General features: G+C 38.4%; 1 protein-coding gene across 2 annotated transcripts in view; it reads right to left on the reverse strand.

Annotated features, from left to right (window-relative positions):
- Positions 1-594: 594 nt before the first annotated feature.
- Positions 595-24,678, reverse strand: part of adamts18 (ADAM metallopeptidase with thrombospondin type 1 motif, 18) — a 76,419-nt gene continuing 52,335 nt past the window's right edge. Inside the window, exons 19-23 of one of the 2 annotated variants that reach the window (XM_079590388.1) lie at positions 17,673-17,877; positions 16,173-16,367; positions 4,927-5,193; positions 4,659-4,830; positions 595-3,536 (exon numbers count right to left, since the gene is read on the reverse strand). In XM_079590388.1, coding sequence (XP_079446514.1) covers positions 3,418-3,536; positions 4,659-4,830; positions 4,927-5,193; positions 16,173-16,367; positions 17,673-17,877 — 958 coding nt within the window. In that variant the 3' untranslated portion in view covers positions 595-3,417. The remainder of the gene's footprint in view (positions 3,537-4,658; positions 4,831-4,926; positions 5,194-16,172; positions 16,368-17,672; positions 17,878-24,678) is intronic. The other variant, XM_079590387.1, reaches the window with a different exon arrangement.

Genomic DNA, 24,678 nt, shown 5'->3' on the forward strand with positions numbered 1-24,678 from the left:
GACACGGATGAGGAATTGCTCCTTTCTTTTACGAGTCTCTCGATGCTGTCAGAAATTATCACAAATAATTGTACACACAGGAAATTAAGAAATATGACAAAAATGACAAATGTATGCATATTATGAGGAGGAATAGATATTCAAGAGTGTCGAGGGAGGACTTAAGCAAACTCTGTGTGATTTACTAGGGCATTTAGTACACACAGGAACATTTCGCCTGGAACACAAAAAGGGAAGTGAGGAATATGAATGTTTGGGGTATTTAACGTTACGGTTGGCTGGGAAACATTGCTATCTGTTTTAGAGGGTTTTTTCATGTGTTTATAGCTTATTATTACTATGCAGTCTGTCCCTCAGTGGCACATTTTAAATAACGTTTTATATTTGCACAAGAACAAGTCTGTGTTCCTTGTCGATAATATGCTAGGGAGTATTTTGTCTAAACTCCACTTTGCTTCTGGCTTGATGTTCATAGTAATTTGTTGTGATGACAGCATATCATTTTTCATTCCTTAAATATTGCAGCATTTTCATCATTCAAGGGCTTTCTGTACTCGCCATTGCAAGAGTGGAAAAAAGCCTCACTAGAGGAATACAGTAAATCAGAGACTTTTTATTATAAAACTTTCAGTGGAAGTATTAAATATCACACTTGCAGTGTGCTATTATACCGTCAGCTCCTCTCCAGACAACACTGTAGCCCAGGAACTATTTAGATATAGCAATAAATTACAAAATGTTTCAATTCAGACAGTGAAGAAAGACATGACTCATCATTTGTACAACATACATAAAGTCAAAACAAGGCTAAACAATGTATTTTTCCATTTGTTTGTGATTAGGAACATGTTTATAGTCGAGTAAGGAAGAAATTAAACCTACTGTAAAAGAAAAAAAGTTGATTTACGGAGATCCAGAAGTTATACAACTAAATGAAAGTACCCTTTAAAATGGTTCAGGCAACAACAACAAAAGAAGAGGACAGAGAAACCTGCAGTGCAACATCTACTTTTAAAAGTGACCTTTTGCACTTATTAGTGTATGCAAATATCCCTTCCAGGGATTGGGGGGTTGGTAATGAAGTGTTTGGAATGAAATGAGGACAGAATGAGTGCCGGTGCTATGCCTCATGTGCCATCTGCTCCAATGTTCATTGTTAGAGCAGGACCGTCATTCCTGAAACCTGTGCAAGGATACTAAGCTGAGACTCCACTCTTCTGTCAAGCTCAAAACAGTAGCCCAACAACTACAGCGCACAGAGAGATAGAAACAGAAAGAGATGAAGAGCACTAACAAAGTAAACTGAGATGAGGTTCCAAGTCCTGAGAGGCTTGGGTTTGTTAGCTGCTCCTCCTGAACATGGCATTCACTCCTGCACACTAATTGGTCCCTCCAAAGTGACTGAGAGCAACCTTCTTTACTCTCTCTGACACTCGTCCGGGACGAGCTCAGTCCTCTCGTACGCCTTGTGGGAGACAGCACTGCATGGACTGCACACAAATTACTCACACATACTGGCACTCATACACATAGTTCAATCCGCCAATGGACCCACTACATATTTCAGCAGAAGCACTGAACTTCATTAATGAAAAATCTATCTTGTCTGCTTAAGTCTTCTGTGGCGATCAGACGGGATTGTGACTCAACCTTACAGGTCAGACCTGTTCCACTGAGAAAATTTGAGCATGTTAATGTTTGTTAAAATCAGAGGCCTGTAGATGCTCTCTTGACTACAGAATTTTGACCAATGGAAAAGTTACTTTGTAAACATACAAGAGCAGAGGGGTTTTACACTGAAAGTAAACATAAGATTGTGATGTACGGTGAGTTGAATTCATGAATCACAAACAAAATCAACAATGGAATGAGAATGTGCACTGCACTTCTTATAGCACCAAAACACTAATTCAACAGATTCCTTGATAAGCAGTCAAGCAGGCAGTATGAGGATGTGGTCAAATTTACCATTGTTCGGCAAATTTTCACAGGAAAAATCTAGTAGTTTCAATAGGAATTAATGCGAAATTCATTCCTATCATGCGAATTCGGCGTGAGGGCAAACAATTTCCGATGCAGATTTCGCAACAGGTCACATGGATTTAGCGCGTTTACCAACAGAATGCTGCTTGGTTAAAAAATGACAATGGATTTTTGCTGCAAAATTTTGCAGAAAATTCACTACTGTGACCACACCTTTAGACTAAATTATTACAGGCTAAGGGTCTGTTCACATATCGCGTCTTTTGCGCGCTCAAGTTCGTTATTTCAAATGTAGGCGCGGTGCGACGCGCTCGTTTTTTCCAAGCGTTTCGCATCGAGATAAAAACATCTAAACTTTTCTGAATGCCGCAAACGCACCGTAGGTCACGTGACAAGAACCAACCAATCAGCTTCCTCACCTTTTCTGTTTACGTTGCAACCTGGGGGAGCAGCTCATCATTGCGGTCCAGGGATTTCCTGAACTTTATGACTTGTCAAGCTCTCATTATTTATCCTTGCTGTAACGGAGAGCGCAGCTGATGGTTGCTTAGCAACGACAGACGCCTCCGGATCGCAACCGCCCTAGTGCTTTGGAAAAAGCAGAACGCGGCGCGCCTAGTGTTTTCTATGCGTTTTTACGCTCAAATATGTGAACAGACCCTAAGAAGTCCTTAGATACAGACGCAAGAAAAATGTGAGATGCAGCGTGGACGAAGAGTAAAAAACAAAACAAAAAAAAGCACACACAGCAGAACATCTCAAAACAGGCTTTTATGTTCTGCTGTGCGTAAAGCGTTGAACTTCTCTGAACTTGACACGTTGTCTTAAAAATGAAGCGCTAATGTGTGAGACGGGGAAAAAGAACGAGACGCGGAGTAACGGTTCATCGAGTACGTTTTTACATAGAATAACATTTAAAAAGCAGTGCAGTGGAACACAAAAAACACTGTAGAGATGTAGTCTCACTTCTGACCAGATCTTCTGGTTATGGGTTCGACTGGAGCTCAAAGAGCAAACACAAATAATAGAGTACTTCAGGCGTGCACAGTAACTCCAATGCTCATTTGGTGCTCTTCCATGTAGCATATAAATCAACTGATGATGGAAGTCTCTTAATGGCTTCAACCAATGGTCGCATCTCCAATCTTAAGAGAACAAACAGAGATATTTCCAAAATAAATGTTCTGCAGATTGGTTTTTGAAGAACCACAATTCTAGTTTTGAGACACCATCGATGTACAGAGTTCCTCGAGTTCCTCGGATACCAAGCTCTCATTATCTCTCATCAGTCCAAGACAAGGTCCACTGGAATGCCTCTTTCTGTGCCACATCTCGCAAATATCAACATTGTCCGTAGTGGTCTTCTTTATCACAATGATTTACAGATCTCAAAGAGTCAGTGAGGAGACTTGTGGGATGTGAAGATCTTCTGATTTACTGTCTTTTGGCGGAGCAGGACTTGCAGCATTGTTGACCGTAGAATTTGTGATTACAAACACCATGCTGAGGCACCAGATGACACCAGCTGAAGAAGTCGATGCAAGGCTGGCCTTCTGTTAATGGGAAGACACATAATGACTATTATTTATTTTGAGCCTTAAAAACAACAGTGCGCACAGAAGCACTCAGTGTTTTTGTAAGTACTGTTTACTCTGAATAGATACATTGTGGCGATGTTGCAAACCACTTGGAATCACTGCACCAGCATACTGATAAGGACCTGACCTGCTCTCTGAAGGCCCTCACTCTGTTATCCCATGAGAATAAACAATTACACACACACACACACACACTTATGTCTCTGTGTACATGTACTACCAGAAAAAGAGATGAAGATCAACAAGTAAAAAGCGCATTGTTTTTACCACTACATAATGAATAAATGTAAACACCAGTGATGTTTATCAAGCTTGATAATTGATCATGATACATATGTAATCAAGGCAACAATGACACTTAACACTATGGAAAATATACATGCATTTATGCAATTGACATATGCTTCATCCAAAGCAACGTAAAGTCAATTCATGGTATATACATTTTATCAGTATATGTTTCCTGAGAATCAAACCCATGACATTACCAACATCACGCTCTGCCAGTTGGGCTACGGAACAAGATATGAGAGTTCATAACAAATTTAGAAGTATGTCCACTCAGGCATTGCAGGTACTGTGGAGTGAGATAACAGTTGAGCTAAAAGTTGGTGTGGTGACCAAGGTGGCAACCGGAGGTGAGAACCACCCTGTGGTTGCATCACATGAATGTCGTGGAAATCTATTTTCCTGGTTGTGTACTATTCTAAAACTGCAGGAAGGAAGGGAACTAACAATGGGAGTAGATTAACTAATTTAACTTCACATTGTGTAAACAGTCTGGTAATGAGGCTGTTTCTATTTCAATCTGCAGCACAAGCCGAGGCTTTTTGTCAATTCTAAAATGCAATATTTTCTATCTGAATATATTTTAAAAAGTAATTTATTCCCATGACGGCAAAGCTGAATTTTCAGCATCATTACTCCAGTCTTCAGTGTCACGTGATCCTTTAGGAATCATTCTAATATGCTGATTTACTGCTCAGGAAACATTTCGTATTATTATTATCATCAATGTTGAAAATATTTGTGCTGCTGAAAATTTCTGTGGACATTTAAAGACCAACCAGCTTGTACCTTTAAGAGTGGGTGAGAGAGGTAGAGGTGGGACTGGACCAGGACAGAAGTGTGTATTGCAGGCCCGTGAGCTTATGGGTCTCTGATGAGGTAAACAGCCCACTGACGGACGGCCCTGTCTCAGACACTGAACGCTCCGTGTCTGCACCCCACCGCCACAGGACACTGTGCACTGAAAGACACATGAACAGGACAGGAAGCTTAGAGGTCTGGCAGAATAGTAACGGAACAGTTCCGTGATTGGTTATAAAGAGTTAGTTGTGCATACCTGCAGCCAAGGAGAGGAATACCAGCCCAGAGTCACAGAAGTGCCGCCCCTGTCTGGGCCAGGCTGAAGGAGCTGGGGCGGCTGGGGCGGCGGGGGCGGCGGGGTCTCTGGGCAGGGGCCGTTATTACAAGCTTGTTTGAGGTCTGCTTGGGTCTTTCGTAGGTTCCTGCACCTCCTTGAAGGGAACTCAGTGTAGCCTCCTTGGGAGTCTTTCTCTCCACAATGCAGCTCTCTTCTCCTTACTCCTGCTCCACAGGAGGCCGAACACTGCGTAAAACAACCAGACAATCAGATAATAAGGTATATACACAAAAATACTCCGCTGATCAGCTCATGCCTCCATAGCAACGGTTAACAATGCTGCTATAGTCTGGTGAAGAGTGAGACACTTAAGTACAAATCCAGAATGGAAAGTGCCACTTAGCTGTATGGAATCAAATGTGTGTTTTAAATATTCATGCACAGATGTTGCTCTAACCATGTGCACACATGATAGCGTGCATCCAAGGCTACGTCTACATTTATCCGGATACTTTTGAAAACAAATCTTTTTCTGCAAGTTTTGGCCTTCTGTCCACACTTAAAGAGCTTTTTGAAAACACCCTCCAAAGTGGATAAAAATTTGAAAACGCTGTTTTCGGAGAGATTTAAAAACTATGATGCATTTTCAGTCACGTGACGCATGTTGTACATATGGATATCTATGGTTTTACCAATATCCCAGCTAACAGGGAACGTTCCCAGAACATTCACTAACGTTCTTTAAAAGTTGTGTAAATGTTAGTACAAAACGTTATTAAAGTAATGTTTTCGGAACGTTCATTTAACGTTATTAACGTTCTCATAACATTGAGAGAAAACGTTCTTAGAACAACGTTCTCGGAACGTCTTTTTGACGTTATTTGTGATTGATGAACGTTCTCATAACGTTGAGAGAAAACGTTCTTAGAACAACGTTCTTAGAACGTCTTTTTGACGTTATTTGTGATTGATCAAAGTTCTCATAACGTTGATATAAAACGTTCTTGGAACAACGTTCTTGGAGCGTCTTTTTGACGTTATTTGGGATTGATGAACGTTCTCATAACGTTGATTGAAAACGTTCTTGGAACAACGTTCTTGGAACGTCTTTTTGACGTTATTTGTGATTGATGAACGTTCTCATAACGTTGATATAAAACATTCTAAAACCAAAGTTCTCGGAACGTCTTTTTGACGTTATTTGTGATTGATGAACGTTCTCATAACGGTGATATAAAACGTTCTTGGAACAACGTTCTTGGAACGTCTTTTTGACGTTATTTCGTGATTGATGAACGTTCTCATAACGTTGATATAAAACGTTCTTGGAACAACGTTCTTGGAACGTCTTTTTGACGTTATTTGGGATTGATGAACGTTCTCATAACGTTGATTGAAAACGTTCTTGGAACAACGTTCTTGGAACGTCTTTTTGACGTTATTTGTGATTGATGAACGTTCTCATAACGTTGATATAAAACGTTCTAAAACCAAAGTTCTCGGAACGTCTTTTTGACGTTATTTGTGATTGATGAACGTTCTCATAACGTTGATATAAAACGTTCTTGGAACAACGTTCTTGGAACGTCTTTTTGACGTTATTTCGTGATTGATGAACGTTCTCATAACGTTGATATAAAACGTTCTTGGAACAACGTTCTTGGAACGTCTTTTTGACGTTATTTGTGATTGATGAACGTTCTCATAACGTTGATTGAAAACGTTCTAAAACCAAAGTTCTCGGAACGTCTTTTTGACGTTATTTGTGATTGATGAACGTTCTCATAACGTTGATATAAAACGTTCTTGGAACAGCGTTCTTGGAACGTCTTTTTGACGTTATTTGTGATTGATGAATGTTCTCATAACATTGATATAAAACGTTCTTGGAACAACGTTCTTGGAACGTCTTTTTGACGTTATTTCGTGATTGATGAACGTTCTCATAACGTTGATAGAAAACTTTCTTGGAACAGCGTTCTTGGAACGTCTTTTTGACGTTATTTGTGATTGATGAACGTTCTCATAACGTTGATATAAAACGTTCTTGGAACAGCGTTCTTGGAACGTCTTTTTGACGTTATTTGTGATTGATGAATGTTCTCATAACATTGATATAAAACGTTCTTGGAACAACGTTCTTGGAACGTCTTTTTGACGTTATTTCGTGATTGATGAACGTTCTCATAACGTTGATAGAAAACGTTCTAAAACCAAAGTTCTCGGAACGTCTTTTTGACGTTATTTGTGATTGATCAAAGTTCTCATAACGTTGATATAAAACGTTCTTGGAACAACGTTCTTGGAACATCTTTTTGACTTTATCTGTGATTGATGAAAGTTCTCATAATGTTGATATAAAACGTTCTTGGAACAACGTTCTTGGAACGTCTTTTTGACGTTATTTCGTGATTGATGAACGTTCTCATAACGTTGATAGAAAACGTTCTAAAACCAAAGTTCTTGGAACGTTTTTTTTGACGTTATTTGTGATTGATGAAAGTTCTCATAATGTTGATAGAAAACGTTCTTGGAACAACGTTCTTGGAACGTCTTTTTGACGTTATTTGTGATTGATGAAAGTTCTCATAATGTTGATATAAAACGTTCTTGGAACAACGTTCTCGGAACGTCTTTTTGACGTTATTTTGTGATTGATGAACGTTCTCATAACGTTGATAGAAAACGTTCTTAGAACAACGTTCTTGGAACGTCTTTTTGACGTTATTTGTGATTGATGAAAGTTCTCATAATGTTGATATAAAACGTTCTTGGAACAACGTTCTTGGAACGTCTTTTTGACGTTATTTCGTGATTGATGAACGTTCTCATAACGTTGATATAAAATGTTCTTAGAACAACGTTCTTGCAACGTCTTTTCGACGTTATTTGTGATTGATGAAAGTTCTCATAACGTTAATTGAAAACGTTCTTAGAACAACGTTCTCCGAACGTCCTTATAATGTTATTAGTATTTTATGAATGTTATATTTAGGCTGTCATACAGCGTTCTGGGAACATGTTATTTGCTGAACATTCTCATAATGTTAAGTAGGCTACACTTAACAAATGTGTGCTTCATAACATTAGTTTACAATCACTAGATTTGTATGACTATATATCCATATAAACATTTTAAACATCACAGTAGGCTAGTTTATAACACCACCCCAATAAACCAGCACTTATAGCGCTATAAATAATTGTATATTAACCAGTGCAAAATGCCTCTGCAAAAAAAATTTTTGTGTGTGTTTTTAGTAATTGTTGTTTTGGTGTGTTTGAGTGCTCATTGTTACAATTACACAGCAAAAGTTCGGTGACATCTTTATTTGTGCATGGTAGAAAGCAAATACTGATCCTGAAATAATTACATAAAATAAATGTGGAAAATTGAACTATACGATTGAGGGGGCAGGCTACACAGTGAACTCAGAGAAAACGCTATACGCTTGAGCAAAAACAGTTTGTGTATAGGCTACAAATGATGCCTGTGAAAGAGATTGTGAACGCATTGAATATGATATGTTTTGTTGGTTAATAGCATAAGCTACTATTACACAGTAGCGATAACATTAAGCGCACCAGAGAAGTAGATATAATATTCAGATGTAAACAGCATAGCTGACTTACAGATTCAGTTAACATCCACAAATGAATAAGCGTGATGAATCAGGCAGCAGGCTACACAGTAACTCAGAGAAAACGCTACGCTTGAGCAAACAGTGTGCGAATAGGTTACTATAATTGATGGCAAAGTGCCTGTTAGGGTTAGGGTTGGGTTAGGCTCATTACAATCACACAGCAAAAGTTCAGTGACATTTTTATTTGTGCATGAAAGCAAATACTGATACTGACATAATGACATACAATAAATATGGAAAATTTAACTACACGATTCAGGGAGCAGGCTACACAGTGAACTCCGAGAAAAGCTGTGAATAAAATATAATATTCAGAAGTAAACAGTGTAGCTGACTAAATGTTTAGCTGACAGAGTGTTTATGTCAGAATGTTTATTTTTAAACAATTACCTTCTTTTGCCGATATATTTAGTGATATCTTTTGCATTTCTAATCCAAACAACGTCAAACTTGACACTGCACTCTCGTGCCCGTAGCAAGAAACCTGTCAAGTTTGAAATCCATTGGACTAACGGTTCGAGAGATATGTGGTTACAGTATACAGACAGACAGACAGACAGACAGACAGACAGACAGACAGACAGACCTTCCTGTAATTTATAGATATGCTATTCACATTATGTGAAGCTCTGTTAAATATATTGAAATACATTTTGAACATATATTATTTAAAAAATACATTTTAAACATTTAAACATAAACCTTTTAAATTGTTCTTCATGTTACATCAGTAAATTGTGTACATATTGTGTATATTTCATAAAATATATCCATGCCTTATCATGTTTAGTTTTTAATAAATGTTTAGCAATTTTATTTATACACCACGTTAACCATTTATATAAAGCTATATAATATTATAGACTATATTACATTATATTATAGCCTATTATAACCTATTATAAATGACTTTGTAAACATTGTTTTACACTCAATGCTTCATATTCTTATTCCGTTTACAGTTTGGTGATGGCCACGAGTCTATACACTTAATGTTAACCTCACATTTCAGGATATTTTATCTGATTATCAAATAATTCCCTCCATCATTTCTTCTTTCATGTAAATGCTGCGTGACTTCTACGTAACGTATTTTAATTTGCGCGCGCACTGAACACTCGAGTTGCTTTTGAACCAGATTTGAACTGGAGTTACCATGGAAACGGGCGGGGAGCTCAACTGACGACAAGCAGCAACTCTGTCTCTCACTGTTGGTTTCGCTAATTTCAGGTAAGTTTAGTCCCCAAAATTACACAAATAGTACATAAAAATGTTTCTGACACATTCTTTCATGTAAATAACACGCTTCCGTTGAATATTTACTTTATAGAAATGGTTTAGTGTCTTCGGGAAAAGTCCGTTAGCATCTCAACTGTTAGACTTTAGCTGTAACTTAAGTTTAGGCTTTAGGCTTGTAATCTTGATTAGCGATTTTGTAAAGGTTTTGGTGGCAATGTTTCAATGTGAATGGAAGTAAACTAAATTATCTTAAAATTAATTAACTTAAAAGTATTCACTGGACGGTTATTTCGTAGTTTTCACATGACAGAATGCCCTACAGGAGGGCAAATTGGGGTTTTATAATGCCATTTATGCCTAGTATTAACATGAATGTCACGCAACCGCTTAATTCACAGGTAAGTTAACGTTAATTCCAAGTCAGTTGAATCACCGTTTTCATATTAATGTGCTCTTTTAATTTAACGTTAAGCATACAGCGCGCGCGCGCACACACACGTTACACACAGATGAATAACCTTAACGTTACTTCAAAAAATGTATATATTCATTGACAAGCTACTTTTTGTTTTTTTACAAGTGAATGAACGATTTATTTGTCCAAAGGACAAGTACAATACCAGGGTTAACGTTAATGCCAAGCCCTGGTTTATACATTTTTATAATTTTATTATAATAGCTTCAAAGAAGACCTTTCTCAATGCTGCTATTGTCATACAATGAAAGTATTATATGACTACTTCCATAGTATGGCAAATTAGTACAAATTAGAAAAGTTTAGCAGGTAAAGTTACACAGAATTTTGATGCACATTATCTTATTTTCCCCTCAATGATGGAAGTTCATAATTGTTTTAGGTGTAGCTAATCCTTTACAATGTGTTATTGAACCTTTCCATTGTATAACATTTGTAAGCTACATTTTAATCTTGTGTGGTTTACAGTTTTTTTCCCACAGAGACTTCCAATGGGACGGGCGTCTGAACTGGCGGATGCGGAGCATCAAGCTTCTACTAGTTCTTCCCCCTCAAGGCCAAAGCATACCAAACAGACATCATCCCATTACAGGACAACCGTTGGATGCATTGACCTCTGAATTGGAGCTCTAAGGTGAGAGAAACTATCCCCGTACTATGCTCGAAGACGAAAATTTTGTCAGCGTGCCAGCATGTTGTTGTGGAATGTACTGTTGCATGAGAAAAAAAACACTCCTCACATGTGAAAACACTTAGCTTTACTGATCACTAACCAATCACATATAGGTCAAAGGTCAGATTACCTGTTTTGAACTATTGATGCCATCAATGGACAGAGACTCCCCACACACAATTGTGTTCTTTACTGTATTCTAAAGAATATACTTTTGGTTTACATATGTTTATGGTTGTGTTGTATGCTACTGTATACAACAGTAATGTTTGGCCTAAAAAACATGTTATGTTTCTACATTGCATTGGTGTTTAGTGTACTTGTTCCCGCTCTCAGCAGATTACTGTCACTGTAGAACATTGTATTGAAGTGAAGATATAAGCCTATGAAAGATCAGAGTGCTTTAGATATAGAACAACAGTGTTTACATGGTATATCCAAAAATGTACTATTATGAAAGAAGTGTTTGCCATTTGATGCAAATGCTTCATTCTGTCATGTGGTTATGGCATTTTGAATGCAGTGTTACATTTTGAAGGAGATGTGAGGCATTTTGTGTGTAGAGTTTTGAAAAAGGGTGACATCGTTTTGAAAACGTGTTTGCAGTTGGAAAAAAACTAATATAAATTTATAGTACTCAAAGCACAGTCTAAATAACTTTAGGGTTAAAGGAACACTCCGACTTTTTTGGACTTTAGCCTATTCAACTTTTCCCCTAGAGTTAGATAAGTCCATACATACCTTTTTCATCTCCGTGCGTGCTATAAGTCTGTTTGACGCACCCACCGCTAGCCTAGCTTAGCACAAAGACTGGATGTAAATGGTTGCAGCTAGCATACTAATCCAAATGAGTGACAAAATAACGCAAACATTTTCCTGTTTACATGTTGTGATTTGTATAGTCACAGAGTGTACAAAAAACAAAGTCACATGAGACACAGACATATTTTAACCGTATAAATACTGGGAACTATATTCTCAGAAGGTGAAGCACTGCTACTTGGGCGGAGTAATAACCGCAGCACCTGAGACGCGCCGTGGTGAGGAGCAGAGAGTTCGTTCAGAGCGCGTCTCAGGTGCGCTGCGGTTATCACTCCGCCCTATATTCAGGGGATATAGTTCCCAGTATTTATACGGTTAAAATATGTCTGTGTCTCATGTGACTTTGTTTTTTGTACACTCTGTGACTATACAAATCACAACATGTAAATAGGAAAATGTTTGCGTTATTTTGTCACTTATTTGGATTAGTATGCTAGTTGCAACCATTTACATCCAGTCTTTGTGCTAAGCTAGGCTAGCGGTGGGTGCGTCAAACAGACTTATAGCACGCATGGAGATGAAAAAGGTATGTATGGACTTATCTAACTCTGGGGGATAAGTTGAATAGGCTAAAGTCCCAAAAAGTTGGAGTGTTCCTTTAACATTTATGGAGTAGCCACACTGTTATTATCAAATGTTTATGAAATAATAATTCACCAATTTTTAGTAACATCAGTCAATCTGTTTTTTATCCACAGACGGGGCATGAAGAGACTGGACCACAGACTGGACCACAGTGCTAGTTTGGCACACCCACACTACTTATATTTAAGGGATAGTTCACCCAAAAATGAATATTCTGTCAGTAATTACTCACCTTCATGTTGTTCCAACCCCGTAAGACTTTCGTGAAATCTGACAGCTGTCTCACTCCTCCATAGGTCACACGCATCACACACATGACCAGCGTCGGCCAATGGTGAGCCTACGTGGTGACGTGCAACACAGATATACTATGTGCAGTTATACTACGTAAACACACTTAGGCCCACGGAGAACATAATGAATAGTGGAATAAAGTCATTAGTTTTGTTTGTTTTTTGCGCACAAAAAGTGTTCTCGTCGCTTGATAAACATATGGTTGAGCCACTGTAGTCACTTGGACTATTTTAACGATGTCTTTAAAGGTGCAGTGTGTGATTTTTAGAGGCATCTAGTGGTGAGGTTTGCGAATTGCAAACAGCCAGTCACTTACGGCCTATCCCTCCCTTCTCAAACTGGAAAGAGAAGCACGGTGGCCGACGTAACCAGCAAATTTCTCCCCACATAGCAAACCCACAACACAGCGAGGGAGAAGAACCACATGAAACTATCCAACTACAAAATTTTTCTAACAGATTAGTTTAGCTGGCTAGTATGAACTGTTATGCTGTAGGCTAATGTTAGTGTTTTACAGTCAATAGTACTAATCAGCTGATTGTCTCACGAACGTAACAGCACATTTATCCCCACATAGAAAAGCCATAACACAGCGAGGGAGAATAACTAAGTTACATGAAACAATATACCTACATATTTTACACCACTGACAAGGGAAAAGTCACTTCACACGGTGTCTATGGCTAGCTTCTAGGTAATGCTAACATTATGAAACAACAGTTTTCATTTGCAATGTTAAAGTTGGAATACCTGTCCAGCAGAAAACAGGACACTTCGGCGTCGCTTTGAAAGCCTTTTTCCCTCAGTGAAAGGGAAAGCTTTTCCCTTCCATCAGTGAAAAGCCACACCGATGTTGACCCGTGATTTTTAGATTTACCCTCCGTCGGCTCTTGTCCTAAACAATATCTGTTTTCTGCAGCTTCTCATTCAAGTTAGTGACGAAACGCGCACTGTAGCGCTGTTTGTTCGCTGTCGGCTACGGTAGAAACATGACGTCACAATATGTCGAGCTTCATAGAAGGGGGTGCCTGCGGTTATGTAGATATAAATGACTCAAAACATAACGGCTCATTAAGTAAGGTCTTTATACACCACTGAAAACATGGTTATGGATCTTATATTGCAATTCTGTCAATAGATCCTCAGAAATATTACACATTGCACCTTTAATAACTATTCTGGGCCGGCAAGTTTCAATCCCTCAAGAAGCCTATGGAGGAGTGAGACAGCGCTCAGATTTCATCAAAAATATCTTAATTTGTGTTCCGAAGATGAAGGAAAGTCTTACGGGGTTGAAACAACATGAGGGTGAGTAATTACTGACAGAGTTCTCATTTTTTGTGAACTATCCCTTTAAGACTTCCGTTCATCTTCAGAACACAAATTAAGATATTTTGATGAAATATGAGAGCTGGCTCACTCCTCCATAGGCTTCTAGGCAATTTCATTCTGCCGGCCCAGAAAGTTAGTAAAGACATGTTAAAATAGTCCAAGTGACTACAGTGGCTCAACCTTAAGTTTATCAAGCAACGACAATCATTTTTGTGGGCCTCTTGAGTGAGTTAACAAAAGTGCCGCACTACATCGAGACCCATCTGCGTCATCTTCTTAGTTCTCGCTGATCTCGTGAACTCTAGGGCTGGGACGATTAGTGGTCGACCGATATATCGCCCAGGCTGATATATCGGCCGATATAAGGCATTTTTCAAATATCGGCGTTGGCCGATTAGTTTTTCTGATTGGCCGACGTTTTGGAAGCGGGACTTTTATTTTGACGGGCGGCGCTGAGAACACGAGCGCCTGAGAAGAGAACAGCAAACGCCTTTCTGACTTATTTCAAAAGCATCATACTACTACATTCTCTTTAATAAATGATTCAATAACAAATACATTTTGTCACTTGTTGCCACCTTGCTGTTCTCTCAGGTTTCATCGAAAATATCTTAATTTGTGTTCTGAAGATGAACGGAAGTCTTACGGGGTTGGAATAACATGAGTAATTACTGACATAATTTTTTGAACCCTTAAACACAGTTATCATTTCATTTAAATGTTTACATGAAAATATTTGTAGTTGTTTTTTTAAGCTATTATGTAGCGTTTAAAATGTATGATAATCATATGAAATGTTCTACTTTTTGATGTGATGTAAAAGTGCGCTTATAATTCACATGGTTGTTTTAATAAAAAAATTAAGTTGAACGAATGGTGCAGAATTGTTTTTCTAACCTTAAAATAACATTTTCACATGAAAGACAGTGGACATTTTAATGTTCTTTGAATGTTGTATTGTTAATAACATTTTGGGGGAAAACGTTGCAGGAACGTTATGCTTACCTTAAGATAATGTTCCAGCAACGTTATGCCAATGTTCCAGCAATGTTATGCGAACGTTCCGACAACATTATGCTAACCTTAAGATAACGTTCCATGAACGTTATGCTAACCTTAAAATAACGTTCCATGAACGTTATGCTAACCTTAAGAATGTTCCAGCAACGTTATGCTAACATTCTAGCAACGTTATGCTAACCTTAATATAACATTCCAGCAACGTTATGCTAACCTTAAGATAATGTTCCAGCAACATTATGCTAACATTACAGCAACGTTATGCTAACATTACAGCAACGTTATGCTAACATTCCAGCAATGTTATGCTAACCTTAATATAACATTCCAGCAACGTTATGCTAACCTTAAGATAATGTTCCAGCAACGTTATGCTAATGTTCCAGCAACGTTATGCTAAGCTTAAGATAATGTTCCAACAACGTTATGCTAATGTTCCAGCAACGTTATGCTAATGTTCCAGCAACGTTATGCTAATGTTCCAGCAACGTTATGCTAACGTTCCAGCAACGTTATGCTAACGTTCCAGCAACGTTATGCTAACGTTCCAGCAACGTTATGCTAACCTTAAGATAACATTCCAGCAACGTTATGCTAACGTTCCAGCAACGTTATGCTAACGTTCCAGCAACGTTATGCTAACCTTAAGATAACGTTCCAGCAACATTATGCTAACGTTCCAGCAATGTTTTGCTAACATTAAGAAACCATTCCAGCAACGTTAAGCAAACTGGACATTTCAACGTTTTTAGAACATTTCAAATCAACGTTCCCACAACGTTCTCAGAACATAATTTTGTTAGCTGGGATGTGCCAGCTATGTGATAAATGTAAAGATAAATGTTACTTTGTACAATCTTCATATTACATCCCTGCAAAGATGAAACCGTCAAAACATGAGGGATTGTGTTTTTTAGCGTACATGTAACCCATAATGTCGATTGAGTGTGACCTGGACACACCAGTAAGTGGTGGGATATTTGGTAACAGTAAATCTGTTTCAGTGTGGAGGACAAGCAACTTTTGTAAATGCTACTGTGAACGGAGAGCGTTTTGAAACAAAAACGGCATGTGCTCATGCTATGAACCGTTTGTGTGAACGCTTCGACGTAACCTTTGATATTCCTATGAGGGGCCTTACCTCTCCCCAGGCGGTAGTTATCCACTGCAGACGCTCATTCTTGGGGCAGCGGCTCAGCACACAGGTCTCTTGGGCTTTGGGCTTCAGGTGTAATTTACACATGCTGTCAGGCACCACCACAGCCCTGGCACCTGGATCAGTGCTCCTGCAGAAAACACTGCGCTTTTTCAACCCTCGCCCACAGGTCTTAGAGCACTAGAGAGAATGAAAGAAAGAAAGATAAACAGAGAGAGAGAGAGAGTTACCCTCATGTGGTCTTTGAGTGATGTTAGTTTAAACATTGTAAAGGTCACAGTGGCATGCAGTTCACCTCAAACAAGAGTTGAAATGAACTCTTGAGACAGGCGGTGTGAACTCATTCTGACCTTTAGAAGGAATTTAGTCAATATCAACTACTACTGCAAAAACTTCTCAAAGATCTCAAAATGTTTATTCAAAACACGGATTTATGATTTAACCTATTGAGTAAGATTAGACTGAAAAAACGGTTAAAGAATTCAACATTGCTGCTAATGACGAAATGAAAGAAGTGATGTGTTTCAACATTCTCTGTGGCTTGTGTGTGTGTGTGTGTGTGTGTGTAAACGGGAAGATCAAGTTCAGAGTATACAAATATATTATTACAAACACACACAGGCAAAAAATAAGAAAAGATATTACAAAATAGACCGTGTTTAAAGAAAAAACTTCCAAGGATCACTTAAGTTTCAGAGAGGCGATTTGCATGGTCATTTCTTAAGTCCAGAATAGATTCTTAATGTGAGCAATTTAACAGTGAGAGGCATGTGCTACATGTGCAATAACAGCAGGGGGCAGTAGTGTTTCAGCACTGATGTGACAATGTTCAGGGCATCTCAAATCTTCACCTCATATTTGGGTCATTGCTGTTCTGCGGTACTTTTTTTTAGCCCTTTTAAAAACTGAATACACTTGTGTTGCAATTTAGGTATTTAGGTAAGTATTTCTATAAAAGGGTATAGCAGAATTTCAGAGACATGTTCTGTTAAAGCTCAAAAAACTAAAGCTAAACTTTATTAATTATACAATTAATTACAATTATACTTGATTGCTTACACAAAGGCAAGAAAATGAACAGGATCAAATTAAAGAGCTAAAATTGCCCATTGTTAGCCTCATGGAAGCAATGAGTTCATTTTAATATTTTATAACCATTTAAAAAAAAATTATAATATACAAATTTCTGTAACTTTATCTAACAGGATGGAATGTTTTAAAGCGAGACAAACCTACTCATTCCACAGAAAATCACATAAATCAACAATCCACTGCTAATGTCGGGACCTGACTTTTGTTAGTTATGGATTTTGAAATTGGAAATTGGAAATTGGAGTACTTTTGAACAGTACTTTTAAAGTAAACATGTATTTATTTATTTTGCTGGTAAAATGTATTACAATTTTATTTCTTCATCTTTTTACTTTAGTTGTGCCACCCACGATGACATCGTGTTATGTAGGTTGCATGTGCATGTAAACATACCTGTGACCAGGAGCCAGTGCTCCACTCTGGAGGACATGCCTGTGTGTTGCAGGGCTGTAGTTGAGCCGGAGCCATTACTGGACATAAGGAGTGAGCCGTCACCTCCTCACGCTGGTATGTCACCTTCCTCATGCAGCGGATGTTTCGTGTCTGCTGCCCGCCTCCACATGTTCTACTGCACACTCCCCATTTGCCTGTCGTCCAACTGTCAAGACAAACACATTGACCTTCAGATGTGAGCCTTATGTTTGAACATTTCAGCATGTTTTAACACGGAAGAGGACACTTTACATCCATATGGCACAGGTACTTGACACACTTAGACAAGGGCTTCATTAATGATCATCACATTAGGTCGATTTTGTTTAGATTATGAGCTGATTACTCTGTTAACAACATGATGGAAAGACTAATAATAAAAAAACACATACATCTGTCTGCACCCACCCTCTCCCTGTGGGCATATGGGCATGTACACCACACATGCATTTACATTTCCAGATTAAGAGAATGTTATCAATATATGCACACATCCTGAGTTCATAAATATGATTTTTACTTATGAAATTTTCACATGACAAAATATTTCAAAACACAGATCTGGCAAGTAAATGAGACATTCCAAGGTTCTGTAATAGATTAATCAGTTTCATTGCAGCAATATGATGAACAAAAGCTGAAAGGAATCAATGGCTTCTTTCTGAATACTCAATATGTCAAATTTGCTTTTTGGTACTATTTGTGGTAATGCAATAGTGCCCTCCTATGGCCAATCATTCAATAAAAAATAAATAAAAAGTTAAGCTCTAGTCAGAATGCGCAAGTCACGTTGCGAATGCACTTTTTTTCCATAGCACACTAAAACACGGAAAATTAATAACTAAAGTATAAAGAATTGACAGAATATTGTATTTCGGTGATGTACTCAAAGTTATTTCAGCTCAGGTTTTCACAACAAGGACATTGTTAACGTTTTTGATAAATGCTGACAATGTCGCATGATCCTAAATAATTCTAATATGCTTATTTGCTGCTCAAGAAACATTTCTTATTATTAACAATTTTGAAAACAGTTCTGCTGATTAGTATATTTGGTGATAAATAGAAAGTACAAAAGAACAGCATTTACTTGAAATAGAAATCTTTTGTAAAATTGTAGGTGCCTTTACTGTCACTTTTGTTCAATTTAATGCATCCTTCCTGAACAAAAGTATTAATTTCTTCCAATTTCTTCTTGTAAAATGTGTATATTTCATTTTGCACTTTCCCATCAAATAAAATGTTATTTTTGTGGACTGAAATATACTTAAAGGATATGACATTACAAAATACTGGCTAAATTCAAAGGGTAGTTATGTCGAAAAGACAAAAACAAAATGTAAAAATCAAAACTGATGCCACAGCAGCTCTCTTCCAGTGCTCATATTGCAACTCTGTCCTTGCTTCTCTTGGCTGTGGATGAAAAGAGGCTTTTAAAATAGAGCTGGGCAGGCCAGGGAGAGATTAGAGCAAATGACAGCTATGACAAGAGCCGTGGCCGCAACACCGGACAGACGCCCCGGGCCGAGTTCTTAGAAGCCCCGGTTCCACCCAACCACTCGCACAGACCTGAGCCACGGGGCTGAGAAAATTCCTTTAATTTTCTCTCCAGCCATCTGACAAATTGGAGGGAGATGGTTAAACTGCTATTTTAATTGAGGGAAGAAACACGATCCACAGCACAATATGTCTTTTCACTCCCCCTCGTGCTATCCTCGCCACATAAATGACAATGTGTCATTGGTCAAAGAGCTGACATGCCGTGCCTCACTGCAAACCGCTGCTGGCTCTTGTTTTAATTTTGTATTTCTGGAATCTTTCAATAACTTGCATATTTCAAGCCATACAATTAAAGGAGACATATCTTTGGGGACAATACTGTGGACTGGATGGTCTGATTTTGCTGGCATTTTCTCCATGTCTGCCCAAAACGATGCACCCATAATTCATACTTATTCAAAATCACGTTTTAGCATTCTCTGTGGAATGCTTTTGGTTTGGAAGCATTTGTCAGTTTAAGAGCTCTAAGAGAACCATGTATTTTCCTAAACCCACGCGACTTTGTGAATTCCTTTGCTAAAAATATCACTTTAAACAAATGTTTAGTTGTATTATATAGGAATGTGTCTTTACTGTTGGTGGCAGGTTTATTGGCAAAATGTACACTTTCAGCTGTTTGCAATAAACAAATCAAACAAATAGTTCCACCCAAATGTTTCAAGTGGTTTCCCCAAATTCAACTGCAAATGCAACTTTTAATGCCAAGCATCTTTAATACTTAGTAGAACACCATTTTGCTGTTATGACCTGCTGCAAATGAGATGTATAACCAGACACCAGTTTCTGAGGAATCTTAGCCCATTCCTCATGAGCGATGGCCTCCAGTTCAGTAATATTCTTGCATGCTGCAACCACCCTCTTCAAATCCCACAAGAGATTTTCTATAGGGTTCAAGTCAGGTGACTGTGATGTGAAACATAATATTTTTAAAATCGGTTTGAATGATTGATTCATAAAGACTTCACTTATTTCATTACTGATGAATCGGCACTCTAGAGGTTTAACAGAACTGGATGTGTCTTGCGGAAGAACATTGTAGCCGGAGCTACTTCTCTCTGTATATGTCTATGTCTAAGTCACGCAGGCACTGGAATACTCCGCAGCGGTGCCGACCCGACCAGTGTAAAGTAGTCCGAGTCTAAACGCGTATTACTGGCTTACCATAGTGATTCAGGATAAGACAAAAACACGGTTTGAAAAAAAGGCATTCATGATGTGAATTTTGTAAATTCTGAACACAAAAAAATTACGGACTGCAACTTTAACAGTCGTCTTTATGAATGTTTTGAAGCATCAGATGTAATCGATAGGATACACTCGTTATTTGAAGTGACTTTCAAAAGGTGATTTACTCTATTTTGGTTGCTACCGTAGACTTCAGTGTTCATACTCAAACTATAAATTTTTATCAGTACTTCTGTGATCATTTGAATATTTGTTACACAGAAATTTCGACACTGTGTGGTTGAAAAGACTGAAAGTAAAGCGGTTTCATTGACAATTGCTCTATCTGGGTCAGCAACAGCGCAAACAGATTTGAATGTTCTGGTGTGAAGTTTTAGTCATTTAGGAATAAGATTGCGTGGGTGTTTGAATCGAGATCTTTTAAAGATGAATCGTGCAGCTCTACTGTCTTTATACTCTCTCTCTCTGAGTGGATATCTGACGCAAAATGTATAGTAGCGCGAGGGCTTTCAGTGCATTCATTACTATTTTAATATGCATGAGAAATATTCTATTAAAGGATAAGCTTCCAGCACTTCACCCACACATCCCACCAGAACCGCTTTCGGAACCGAAACTTAGGAATTGCGCACGGTTCCGGTATTTTTCAAAAACACTAACGGTTCTGGATAAGATTCTCGGTTCCCAACCCTAGTTGTACGTCTTGGAGTTCTGGCATGGAAACAGCATGCGTTTAGCAAGAGCCAGTGCAAGCTGAAACCTCAGTGTCACTGTTGACACCAAGTCTTGCTGTATGTCTTTTGCAGTCATTCAATGTTTTTTCTGAACCTGCTCAGAAATCTGGTTGCTACGGAGGCCCTAAAGGGACGTGGTGGTGGAATTTTTTTTTGGATGGGAGAACATTTTTTTCCAAATCTTTTGCGTTCCCTCGCAAAACTTTTGCGTTCCCCCGAGAAACTTTGCGTTCCCTCGCAAAACTTTTGCGTTCCCTCGCAAAGATATTTGCGTTCCCACGCAAAATGTTTGCGTTCCCTCGCAAAGTTATTTGCGTTCCCTCGCAAAGTTATTTGCGTTCCCACGCAAAACTTTTGCGTTCCCTCGCAAAGATATTTGCGTTCCCACGCAAAACCTGTTGTGAGCTCGGAGTCGGACAGACACTTCCTGTTTAATGTCCCGCTGGCAGTGTTTCAGAGCTCCATACGGTAATGGAGCGTTTCATAGTGTTTGAACTTGGACTCACTCAAATATAACGAAATGCGGTCAGTGCTTAACTCAAGGAGTTCAGTGAAGTTGGCAGTATATGGCTATTCAAACTTCCCGGATCAATATTCTTGAGCTAAACGTTGTTAAAACACAAACGACACCTATTTACAATCACAGTAACCTAGACAACGAGCTACAACCCAATTCTCCTCAAAACGAGCTTTATAATATAAATTTGTCTCAAACCAGCCAATTGAGAGACAAGTCTGAATAAGGGGCCGTCTGCAAAGTGCAAATCCCCAGACCGGTCTGCACATTTTATATTATTAAACATCAATAGCTTCACTGTGATACACTGTACTGTCACCAAATTCAGTTCACACATCACTGCTCTCCTGCTGGTTATACTACAATACTTAGTTTGATAAAAAATGCATAATTTTTATGATTATTTATTATGAAATAAAATCAATAACTTTTTAGAAAATCACCCTTTTTAGAAATAATATTCAATAACTTCACACTGTTATACAATGTAATGCCATCAAATTCAGTAAGCAAATATAATGCAAAAGCTATGGTTGTAACTATTATGTTAGCTGCGTACGTACGGTACCAATATAATTTGTGTAAAAAATAGGCCTACTTATTTTTTTTATGTGCAATTACATCCCAAACTAAGTGTTGCATAACCAACATTAGAGCAGTGATGTGTGAACTAAATTTGGTGTGTTACAGTGAAGTTATTGGATATTTTTCATAATATAAAATGTGCAAAAGCAGTGTAGTATGACCAGTGGGTGACCATTGATGTGTAAACTGAATTGGGTGGCACTACAATTTGTAACATTGAAGTTAATGATTATTTTTGTATTTTTGACTATGAGTTGATGCTGTAGACGTTTCTTGGGTTATATTGCAATTTGCAGACGGTCCCTTCGGAATTGTCTCTCAGTCTCAGCCGACTGCTCATAGAGATCCATTTATAAAGCTCGTTTTGAGGAGAATTGGGTTGTAGCTCGTTGTCTAGGTTACTGTGATTGTAAATAGGTGTCGTTTGTGTTTTAACAACGTTTAGCTCACGAATATTGTTTGAATAGCCTATGTGAATATATTGCCAACTTCACTGAACTCCTTGAGTTGTAGCACTGACCGCATTTCTTTATATTTGAGTGAGTCCAAATTCAAACACTATGAAACGCTCCATTACCGTACAGAGCTCTGAAACACTGCCAGCGGGACATTAAACAGGAAGTGTCTGTCCGACTCCGAGCTCACAACAGGTTTTGCGTGGGAACGCAAATATCTTTGCGAGGGAACGCAAAAGTTTTGCGTGGAAACGCAAAAGTTTTGCGTGGAAACGCAAATAACTTTGCGAGGGAACGCAAACATTTTGCGTGGGAACGCAAATATCTTTGCGAGGGATACGCAAACATTTTGCGTGGGAACGCAAATATCTTTGCGAGGGAACGCAAAGTTTCTCGGGGGAACGCAAAAGTTTTGCGAGGGAACGCAAAAGATTTGGAAAAAAAAAAATTCTCCCATCCTAAAAAAAATTCCACCACCACGTCCCTTTAGGGGCTCCGTAGGTTGCAGCCGTTGATAGCTTCCTTTTTCTGCCCGTCCAGGTAGTGTAACCACTGTTCCTTTAACTTTTAACTAGTGAAATATGCTTCCAACGGTGTCTGTTGGAACATTTAGTGACTTCGCTATCTTTTTATATCCCCTTCCTTGTTTGTGAAGGGCGATGATATCTTCTGCTAACATTTTGGACCATTCTTTGACTTAGACATATTTCTAATTTCTAGATGTGATTTTTTAAAAACCTAGCCAGTTTATGGAGTTCATGTGTTCTAGCTCAAGCAAATATGGTGCAACTAATGAAGTCCTTGATTAGTTGCATCAGGTGTGCTTGAGACAACACCTGTCTTTCAGATTAGTGCGGATCCTATTAAGGGGGTTGAATAATTTTGAGACTGCAGAAGTTATTAAAAGTTGCATTTTCAGTTGAATTTAGAGAAACCACTTGAAACATTTGTTGTGTTGTAGTGTTACAATTTACCTGTAGTATTGTACAATTTAAATTGTTTTCCATGTGAATATGTTTTAAAATGAAATTTATTTCTAAGCTTCAGTGTCACATGATCCTTCAGAAATAATTTAGGATTATTTGATGAATACAAATATAAATATATTTCTTCTAAATAAAAATTGTTTGTATCAATGTAAAGGCTTGAAGAGTGTCAGTTGAAGAGAAAAGCAAACATACAATCGTGCAACACAGCTAAGAAACTAAAAGAAAACCACTGCAAAAGTCTTTAAGGCATGTGCATTAATCTTTTCATGACATTTTAGAGAACAAATGAAGCTGGCCGCTTCTGGGCTCAGCCCATGTTTGAAGTCACCGTGCTCCTCGCTTCACAGAAGCAGCAGGGCAGCGTTTGCAGCTGGGAGCGTGTTGTCAGACTGAGTCCTGTAGGCCATAGTCTGGAGATTAGAGCTTGATTCCTGGTTGGCTAGATTCGCTCAATCCCCACAGGGATGCCGTCTCTCTTGCTCCATAATAAAACATGGGCAGACCTGTCAACACTAAAGATATTTGCTGGAAAGATAAGCAGAAGCTTCTGTCTTTTTCTCCTGTTTTGAATGCATGCCCATGCTTTTTCTGGAAGTGTTTCCAAAGGACTATTTGTTTTCCCTTTCCTGCACCCTGTTTTTACTTTTCCTCTTTTCAGCGGTCATAAATCAAAGTACATAATGCCTCAAACAAATAATGTTTCGGGAGTCTAAAGTCGATATCCTAAGGCCGTGATGTCATTCAGAATGGAGGGAAACAGACTCTGCTCGGCATACAGTGGGGGAGGTCATTAGTAACTGTGGGATTTAGGACCTGTCTGTCTGAACAATAAACACCCTTACAGTATGACCTAGACACAGAGAAAAAAAATCCATCTTGAATAGTGGGAATCTCATGAAGAGAAAAGAAAAAGCATAAGGCCATTTAAGATTTAACATAATA

The sequence above is a fragment of the Phoxinus phoxinus genome (assembly GCF_949152265.1).
Source record: "Phoxinus phoxinus genome assembly, chromosome: 2".
Taxonomy (NCBI): Eukaryota; Metazoa; Chordata; class Actinopteri; order Cypriniformes; family Leuciscidae; genus Phoxinus; species Phoxinus phoxinus.